The sequence below is a fragment of the Lytechinus variegatus genome, chromosome 4 (assembly GCF_018143015.1).
Source record: "Lytechinus variegatus isolate NC3 chromosome 4, Lvar_3.0, whole genome shotgun sequence".
In the NCBI taxonomy this organism is placed as follows: domain Eukaryota; kingdom Metazoa; phylum Echinodermata; class Echinoidea; order Temnopleuroida; family Toxopneustidae; genus Lytechinus; species Lytechinus variegatus.
Genome location: NC_054743.1, coordinates 12034506 through 12044729, shown reverse-complemented (window position 1 = coordinate 12044729; position 10224 = coordinate 12034506). Strand labels below are relative to the sequence as shown.

Genomic DNA, 10224 nt, shown 5'->3' with positions numbered 1-10224 from the left:
CTGATAATTCATTTTTTCAAAGAGATATATTAAAAATTATCTTTTGTCATCTTCAGTTCTCCATTTATATTCCATTGACTGTTTAGCGCATATATATTTTCACTGTATCACAGAAAATGCTATGCAATTTTTTTAGGTTCTTGAACATGATCCCTTTCCAAAGTTTGATGAAGTGTTTTTTTTCCTAATGAAGCTCTGAAATTATAGTAAAATTTTCTCATGCACTTTTTGGATATCTCTGTACAGTATTTGTTTTGCATTTCTTTATATTATTAGCTTATTAATGACTGCATGCTCCTTTCTCTGTTTTATTTATCCTTGTTTATTCAGTGTGTCAGTGTGGTTAACCAGCTAATAGATTTGGATGCACCCCATCATGATGTTAGATGATCCCTGAGCTCCTGGACAATGAGACAGTCTTCTGTGCTTCTGTGGTAGTTTAGATGCTTAATGTTAGCACCAAGCTCACTGTATTTGGTATAGTGTGTACAAACTTGATAATGCATGAAAAAACCTGGCACTTGATCGAATTATTGCGAAGAAGTAACATCTCCTTGGTGATAAAAACAGATTGCTTTGGCATTAAGCTTCATCAGCAGATATTTGCCATTTCAGAAGCTGATGCTTAATATTCGAGACAGAATATTTCATCTAATTTTCCATTGCAGACAGAACTTCTTTCCAATGGCTGAGGAATTATTTTCAGTTCCAAATAATGACCTTTCTATTTACAATGTGTCAACAAATTTGAATTCTTAAATCCATTGGGAGATTTGTTGAGAATACATATCAGAAATTTGGCCCAAGTCCAGCAATTTTGTGGTGACAGTTAAAGATACTTGCTCTAAATATTATTTGTTTGACTTTGAGCCTTGAACCTACATGTATCTGCACTTTCAAAGCTTTGGTACACACTGGTGAATGTGCAACAACCCCTTAAAGTGTAACACTGCATGTCTGTAGTCCCAGCTACTGCGTTTGGTGTGATTTTGAGACCCTTGTGGCGATGCCAACACCACCACCATGCTTATGACCTTGTGTTACATCTATCTCCTTCATCTCTGGCCTCGGTTCCATCGCAGACTCAAGGACACCATCCTTGAAACGGTCGAGATGTATTCCGGCAGGGCCAGCGTGGCCTTCCGCAAGTTGGTGCCAGCGAACATCGCAGAGTGGGCGGAGCTACCTCACCAAGCGTCTCTTCTCTGTGAGGCATTGGATCAGAAGATGAGTACAAACGTTCTTGAAGAAGCCAGAGGAAAGCAGATGCTCACAATGGAACCAAAGGTGAGTCAGACTATTTTTTTCTAAGAAGCATGAAAAGAGACTTAATACATTGATTGAACATTTAAAATATTTACAGCATATTATCTGTTGAAGAATTTAGTATTGGGTTAATAATGGAGCACATTCAATTCATTTATTTATTATCATTTTCTATAATCAATACACTATTGATCATGTGTATATTTACAAACTGACTAATTACCATAAGGAATGCTTAGATTAGAAATATCATCGGAGGAAGATAATGGATATATTCTAAGGATGGTACATTATTATGTCTTGTATTATCATTATAAAATTATGCAGATTGGTTCAAAATTGATTCAATATTTGATAATCGATAATTTAAGTAATCAGTCAGCATTACATGTACTCTGTGTACAGGCTCTACATAAAAAAATTCAATGAAGAAGTGAATAAAGCGATTTGCTACATTATGTACATGTAGAATGAGGGTATTCACCTTGGTTATATCATTATGAACGTTCATTACTGTATGGAAACACTGAATGGAATCATGACCTCGGTCAGTCACTCGTATAATTCGCTACATGTGTATGTTGCATAAAGCGTTTCTAATGAAATTGAAATTAATAATCACATACTCTGCATTTAGCATACCCCTTTCAAACAACATTATTAAGTTAGGTTGTTGCTGCAGACTGCATATAGGAAAGGTCTATGACCGAGGAATATCATACTTGTGCAAGCATCAAGGAATAATCGGTTTGATTGCCGCTAGCCAGATATGCTCATCATGTCATTAAATTGTACAATGTAAACATGTTTACATTTCTACAGACTAATCCACTGGGCAACAATGCTCCGCGATTGAAATTTTCCTGCTAGAAATTTTATTTTTAGAAAAATTCATTACTATTTGCGCACGAGTTTTAACCTTTTAATGAGATGATTTTTTGGGGGGAGCTGCATGAAGACTTTTGTTTCCAAATTGTATTTGAAATTTATGTCTTGTTCACTAGGTTTACATTCTGATTTTAGATTGTACGGGTACATTTGTTGTAGCTTCAAGCTGGCCTATGAGGCTATACTTTGAGTGATAGTGGAGGTATAGGTGGGGCGGAGTGATGTCACATCAGCTTAACAACGATAGCACCGATTTTTAGTGCGATGAAAACAAAGTATAAGAAACACAATAAAGCAATAACATAAAAAGGACTTAAAATTTCAGAAAGATTCTCAAACTTCCAGATAACGAAGTGGGTAAAGTCGATTATCACGACGTTCAGCACAAAGTATGAATGCAATGTTTGTGTATTACGCATTGTAGGCATGCCAAAATGCTGCGCTACTATACGGGTTGCATTGTTTTCATCAGCCGGTCAATTGCTAGGGCTCAAGATTAAAAATGCCTGCATGTTTGCCTCGGACTGTTAGGTCAGATGTATAAAAAGTAATTGCTTCAAGCACAAGCAATTGTTAGCCAAGCAAAAGATCATGAATTGGCAATTTCTTTATTTTGTATGCATAACCCTTTGCTTGTGCGTAAACCTTTTTCTTGCTTTCAGAAAGCGTTTGCTAGCGGTTTGAACAATAGCAACATCACACTGAGCCGAACACGACTCACAGAACAATTTTAGCGGGACTCGATTGCAAAATTGTGGCAGTGCAAAATACTGCTTCTCTCATTTAACAACTTTTCCATAGATGTGGTGTCAAATTATTCCTTTAATTTGTTCTAATAATAAATATAGTTGGCATTTAGACTGCTCTTACTAGGAAGAAAACCTGTTCATGTAGGCTACTGCACACCTTGCAGTTCTCTCTCAGGTGCCTCAAAATTATTATAAAACGTAAATGCTCTGATCAAGCAAACACTCATGCTGCTCTGATGAAGCTTGACATAACCCAAGCGAATGCTTGGTTTTATGCATATGCTTTTTAGCATTAGCTTAATCATCAAGCAAAAGCTGGCAGGCAGTTAGCAATTGCTTGAGCTTACAAGCAAAGGCACTTGCTCGCTTATTTTTAGCCATACACATGTATAGAATCAAGCAAAAGCCAAGTAAAAAGCCTAAGCAAAAGCAGTTGCTACTTTTTATGCATCTGACCCAGTGATAACATGATGCTCTCCCAATCACCCAGGAAACGATGATTGCCTGAAAAGAATAAAAGTCCGGGGCCCATTGCATAAAAGATGCTATTATGGTAACTACCATGGAACAGTGCTTAACAGCCAATCAAAATCAAGGATTCCATGAAAGATACCATTGGATGGAAAAGTTGAAATAATAACTCTCAATTCGTGTTCTTGCTTTATATTGAGATGGATTCACCCTCTGTAACTCTTTTGTTTTCCTCACAAATTCAATTTTTGTATTCTCTATAAGGAGCACATTGCATTTTTCACTTCAGGTTTGAAGTACTTTCTTTGCTCTTCATAATTTTTCCATACATCCATGCCCTATTTCTCCAAGAATTGAATTATTCCTTAAATTCAATTGACTTGACATGTCTGTTATTTCATTGGATTTTTTGCAACAAGGGAAAGGCAATTACATTATCCAAGGAACTACATGTACATTCAAAAGATGACTTCATGTCACACATGTACAGTAGATCTTGATTGCAGTTATGTTGTGTTATTCGTCATACTATGCAGATGAAAACACGTCACCATTACAACATACAGTACATGCAAGGTGGTGTTTCATAAAGCCGTTTGTAAAGTTACGCACAACTTTACGCACGACTGGTACCTCTTCTTAGGTGCTAAATCGGTTACTCTGGAATATATCATTTAGCACAAGAAATGATCACCAGTCATGCGTAAAGTCATTTGTAACTTACAAACAGCTTAATGAAACGGGCCCCAGTTCTCTCACAATGTTTACCCAGTCCTAGATCATTGATTGTACTGTAGGACCTGTACAAACCATCAACGTTGTTTTTAGTATTGTTTATTTGGCTATTAACTCATAAATAAGAATTAATGCTTTTACTACAAGTACATGATATCAGAGATAATAGTCATGTTGGATTTTTATTACCTACCTCTTGTTGTTATAAACTTGTAAAAAGTCATTTTACATCCATGGGCATGGTGGCTTGCAGGTCACGTACCTACCTGATGAATGGAAGTTGTGGGGTTTACTTTAATCTTTGGTCAAGCCTTACCAAAGACTATTAAAATTGGACCTGCAGGCTCCAGTATTCTAGCCAAGTATTCATCATCATCTTTGAATGTATATATAGAAGGGTAATGACAACATATTACTTGAGGACCGGTTTTGGAAGATTAGCTATTTGCTGAATTGCTACCATTGGTGCTTAATAGTAGTGACACCTTTGTGATCTGAAAAGGGGCGATAGGTTAAACCACTTTAAAATGACTAATAGCCCACCCATCCTACACTTGTGTCTGATTCAAACGTTTTGTTTCCACTGGTTGTTATGACTTGTATTTGTGATCGTTCTTATTCACCTATTTCATACACAGCAATCTGTAGATCTGAGCTATGATTGGACTTCATTCATTGGTTCGTCTACTCCGGCCCTCAAGGCACCTGTTCCTGTTGCCCCTGCCTCACCCACATCCTCTATCTTTGTACTCCTAGAGGCATCCCCTCCTAAGAGAGATCGATACGGACGACTAGCCCTTCGCAAGGTAAGTGGACCTAAGCTTATACCGACCCCAGCCCTCAAGGCACCTTTACCTGTTGCCCCTGCCTCACCCACATCATCTATCTTTGTACTCCTAGAGGCTTCATGACCTGTATCCGCCAAAAAAAATTAGTGGCAGACACTGGTGTGTGTGTGTATTTGAGTTTTGTCAGACATGTATCAATCAGATATGATTATTTACATCTGGGACTGATCTTTAACATCACCATCCGAAAGACATGACCTGGGGAGCATTTCATGAAAGGACTTGTCAGACATTTTGTCCAACAAGTACTGTTTTATCCGACAGTTACTATGGTAACGGTGCCTCTCAGCCAATCATAATCAAGGAAAGTTTTCAGACCTGACAACTTGTCGGACGAAAATATTGATGAAATGCTCCCCAGGGCTCAAACCCCGAACCTCTGCATCAATTTGTAACTTCCCCACAGCTTGGATTACAGGCGCATGCCACAACGCCCAGTGAAAAAAATTCCTATACACTAAGTATTTCTTTATGGGTGCTCACTTGTATTTTGCCCCCTCCATCTCCACTAGTGTTTGTGTAGGCACTACCTCCCAAGATGGAGACTTCCTCTATAGAATTATACAATGTGCATGTACCCTTTTATCAGTTGTATAATTTGCCTTCCCCCTCCCCAACCCCGCCCTCTTATTATGAGTACAGGTTTTAGATTATTGTCCATTATCAAGGTACATGTATGTGTAAACGGAACTGACTCATTCCACATCTACAAGTACCTGTAGGTCACCCATCTTTTTTTTCCTAATTGGAAATAGGTCCCCATTGTACCATCTTGCTGGTGAGTATGACGAAATTCACACCCCTTCCCCTCTCCTCCCAATCACACATTTACTCCGAGTATGATGAGAATTGTGGGGAAAAAGTTATGAATATTTTATCAGTTCCTTTTCACAAACCTATGTGCTTCATGTAATTACTTAAAAACTCAGTGTCCATGTACAAGAGAAGATGATTTGATGCATAATTCATTAGGGAGGAGGCTGATATTTCATGGAATTAGTAAATGCAATTTTAAAACCTTGTCTACTCAGTAAAGCATCATTGGATATCTCAGTAATGTGGGGTTTTCCCTTTTAGGCCAATGGATTTACAAGTTTGGAGGTGGAGAACCGAATGGCATTGGTAATGTGATACATAATTCTTCAAGTATTTTGTTCATCTTTGTCTTGAAATTTCATTATCGTCTCGCCCACCAGAGGTGAAGGCGAGACTTAGGGATCCAAATGTCGTCCGTTGTCCGTCCGTCAGAAAAATTTAATGACACAACTCCACAACCGTAAGTCGCTTTTCAACTAAACTTGGATGGTAGATGGACTTGGGGGACCTGTATCTTATGCTGCAGTCGGAGGTCACATGATAAGGTCAAAGGTCATTTTCAGGTCAACGTTAAAGTTTACATGCAAGACTCTTATGACACCTAACTCCGCAACCGTAGGTCGCTTTTCATCTAAACTAACTTCGCAACCATGAGTCACTTTTCAACAAAACTTGGATGGTAGATGGACCAGGCGAACTGCATGTTTTGCTGCAGTGGAAGGTCACATGGTAAGGTCAAAGGTCATTTTCAGGTCAACATGAAAGTTTACGTGCGAGGCTCTTATGACAATTCTGTTGCGTGCCCTCGCAAATCACGATATTTCTGGTTATTTTCATAAGTGGGCGAGACACAAACTGCTTTTTCCTTGTTGCAAAAGGTTGTCAGCGAAAGAGAGTGATACAGTGAGAGAGAGGGAGGAACAGAGGGAAGGTGGAAATTAACATCCAGAAACTATTAGCGGTATAATATACATAATGTACATGTAATGTGTAATCTGTTGAAATAATGATAAAAGCATAAAAACAGAATATCTGTGATTAAGGCTGTAGGGTATGTGATTAATGATAATGGGCAAAAGGTATTGCGTAGAAAAAGACTTGGACAAAATAATAGCTGCGCTGGGGTGGTGCAAGCAAGAACGAGATTCTTGAAATTAACAGTATTCATGATATGCTTTGAAAAGTCGACTTACCGGGATGAAGTATTGCACCAAATAAAACATGTATGTGCTCTTATATTTTTCATCTTTTGTACTTGGATAATATTTGTAATCTCTTGTTCATGGATAAATTTTAGTTTGCGCATCGTTGTTATCTAATAATCTAAAAAGACCTTTTGTGTGGTGACCCGCTAATCTTCATGTCTGAATTGATATAAATAACGTATGGTGCCCACCAACCAATATTAGTCCAAAGGTTGATAATGATAATGATATTGGACATTTGCACGGTAGGAATATCTGCGTGTACAGATTATAGGTAAACTTGTACTTGTCCTTCCCTAAGTCAAATATTCACCTTGAAGCTATTTCTAGGCCAGATTATGCAAAGCCTGCATACATTTACAGGATACCTCTTATAATTTGAATTCCTCTTTAGAAAGTTGAACTGATTTATGTGGATCCAATTGATTTGACTTAGACAAAGTTACCGGTATTGTTTTGTTGCTATATACTATGATATATTATGAATCAATTATTCATTAATAAATAAATAAATGTTTTATTTTCCTCTCCTTGTCTAACAGGTGCCGCCAGACAGGGTGGTGAAATTCTCAGAGTTGACCACTCCGTTGGCATGGCGATCAGGGGAGCCGTTTGGGATCCTAGTACAAGCCAGTAAGGAGAACTTCTCCAGGATTGGTACCGCCTACCTGGAGGGCTACCTGGAGCTTGATGATGGTCTCCTGGTAAATCAACTCCTTAGTAAGTCTTTTTTCAATAACTTGTGTCTTTTTAGGGAATTTTTTTTCAATTACTGACTTTGCCGAGGCTGTGTTCAATCATGTACTTTGGATAAAGTAATATGCAGAGTTGCTAATTTTCCGGATTTTTCCGGAATTCCGTTTTTTTTCCTTTGCTGAAAAATATTCCGGGAAAAAAAATCGATTGTCAAAGTGAAATCCGTAAAAATTTCCCCTCCAAATCTTGTCACGGAGTTCGCTACGGAGAGCGCAATTTCAATTTTGGATGGCCAATTTGCGCAGACGGAAAATTATTAGCGTTGTGCGCAGCATGAAGTTTAGCTGGTACTGTACTTGCACGGTACGCGCGAGCAATACATTGTAGCAGTTGCAAACGCCGCTCTATACCCTGCAGGGATACGGGTGTCAGCGCTATCCCAGTCGGGCGATCGCCCGGTAGAACCGCTCGAAGCACGGCCCGGTGTGGCTGCAATTGCCTGCTGCTGCGTGAGTGACATGCCGCGGGATTTCAGCTGAAAACCTATTTGCTACCATGAAATATGTCTTCTCTGGTGCGTATTCATCAATTCATATGTGTGAACTATCCATCATTTTGATAGAAATTGTGATTTATGGATTTTCAATAGTATAGGATTGTCTTGTTAATGAGTACAGTGAGTGAAAAAGGGCACCCCAGCTGCTACATACACCCGTCCCGAGTCGCACCCATTGGCCGCAGCATATTAACTCGCAGCAGGTTAACCCGTACCGTAATGAGTACGGGTTACATGATTTTTTTTTTGAGCACCTTTCTTGCCTATGATATGAAGTTTATTATGTCATTAATTATTTGTTATGTACTACTGTAGATTAATGATTTCAGCCCTCTAAAGAATAAGAAAACGTTCCAGCTTCAGGGGCCGGGGGCTTCGCCCTTGACCCCGCCAGGGGCCCTGGGCGGGCCCCTGGACCCCGGCCTGGGTTTTCAGGATTTTTTTGAGCTATCAGTTAGCATCTCTGAATATGCATTTATTTACCACCGGCTGTTGTATTCTGAGGCATGTTATTCACTGGGGGTTGAGGGGGATCTTTCACAAAGATGACTTTTAAGTATGACTTAGAATTCTTTTTGCATTCGGTATGGAAGGCAAGACCGCACTGGTCAGATCATGCCAAGAGGACACACATTACTGCATGTTAATCTATAAGAGTGCTTATGCGTAGCATGTACGCATTTAAGTGCGTCTATACTTAAAGATAAATTCCAGTTGTTGTAACGATTTAAAAATGAGTCCGTACAGAATGCAATGAAATGGCCACCAAAGTGTCTGTTTGTATAAATAAAAAATATTTGTCAAAGGATTCTGGAAGAAATTGTGTATTTTAGGGACAGTGATTTTCCGTTTCAAAAAATTGCCTTTTCCGTTTCAGAAAATCTCAAATTCCGTTTCAGCACGTCAGAAAACGGAAATTCCGTTTCCCCATTGACTTTGTACACACGGAAAAGTGACAATTCCGTTTCCAAATTGAATAGCAAAATGAACGTACACTCGCACTGGTCAAACTTTATATCTGCTACTGTACCAACAACACAATAGAATCCATTCTAATCGGATCTATGCGGGTGTAAATATTATTTTTACAAAGACATTTAGCATGCATACATCCTCACCTCTCACATCATTAGCATTATTTCACGGTGAAATGATTTTTCATCGATAATTTGGGGGGTTTTCTGACATCGTTATCATCAGTCAACGGGTTTTGCCAATCCGCCATCTTGGATTTTAAGACCACGATATCGTGCTGTTACATCTTCAAACGTAGAGGGCAGCAACACACGACCGTGCATAGTTGGAACAATATGTGTACAGTGCAGTGAAGCCCAACCCGGCCGGCGCGGCTGGCCGGGTACGGGCGTGGGGTACTGTACAATCGAGTGTGCTGATGTCGGATGCAGTCATTATTTGTGAATTGTCATGATTGTAGCGAAGCGAGATCGTGTTTTCTGGGGTTTTGTGGCCATTTAATGTACTCATTTTGTTGTGATTTTGGAGTAATTTCTGTTGCTATTCTGTGTATTTTGAGGGAAAATGCATTTTCCGTGATTTTCCGTTTGAAATGCCACTTTCCGTTTCAAAAAGCATTTTCCGTGAATTCCGTCCGTTTTCCGCGATCGCGGAAAATCACTGTCCCTAGTAATTGCTGAGAAATTAGGAAATAAGCACGGGATTTGGGTCAAGCGTCGGGCTGACATTCAAAGATATAATAATACACTGTCCTACGTGCGTTTATCTGTGTTGGTGATCTTCAGTGTGAACATTTTTCAGCGTAGATTTCAAAATTTCACAAAGTTCAGTTTATGTAACTGTACCAGATCTAGATCCTCGATGATAAAGTGACAATTAAGCTTGTTTTCACACACTTTCTTGTGTAATCAGTGTATACTGCAACTACTTTCATTTATCTTTAAATCTTTGTGAAACACCCCTATAGGCTTGGCTCAAGCTGCCACTATCAGCTCAGTGCATTCAAGGAATTATTCCTG

At 39.0% G+C, this 10224-nt stretch overlaps 1 protein-coding gene across 2 annotated transcripts in view; it reads left to right on the top strand.

Annotated features, from left to right (window-relative positions):
* The first annotated feature begins 236 nt into the window (after positions 1-236).
* Positions 237-10224, top strand: part of LOC121413398 (biotin--protein ligase-like) — a 32535-nt gene continuing 22547 nt past the window's right edge. Inside the window, exons 1-4 of one of the 2 annotated variants that reach the window (XM_041606203.1) lie at positions 237-452; positions 1083-1287; positions 4748-4915; positions 7521-7698. In XM_041606203.1, the coding sequence (XP_041462137.1) occupies positions 1114-1287; positions 4748-4915; positions 7521-7698 (520 nt within the window). In that variant the 5' untranslated portion in view covers positions 237-452; positions 1083-1113. Of the gene's footprint in view, positions 1288-4747; positions 4916-7520; positions 7699-10224 lie in introns of both variants that reach the window. The other variant, XM_041606202.1, reaches the window with a different exon arrangement.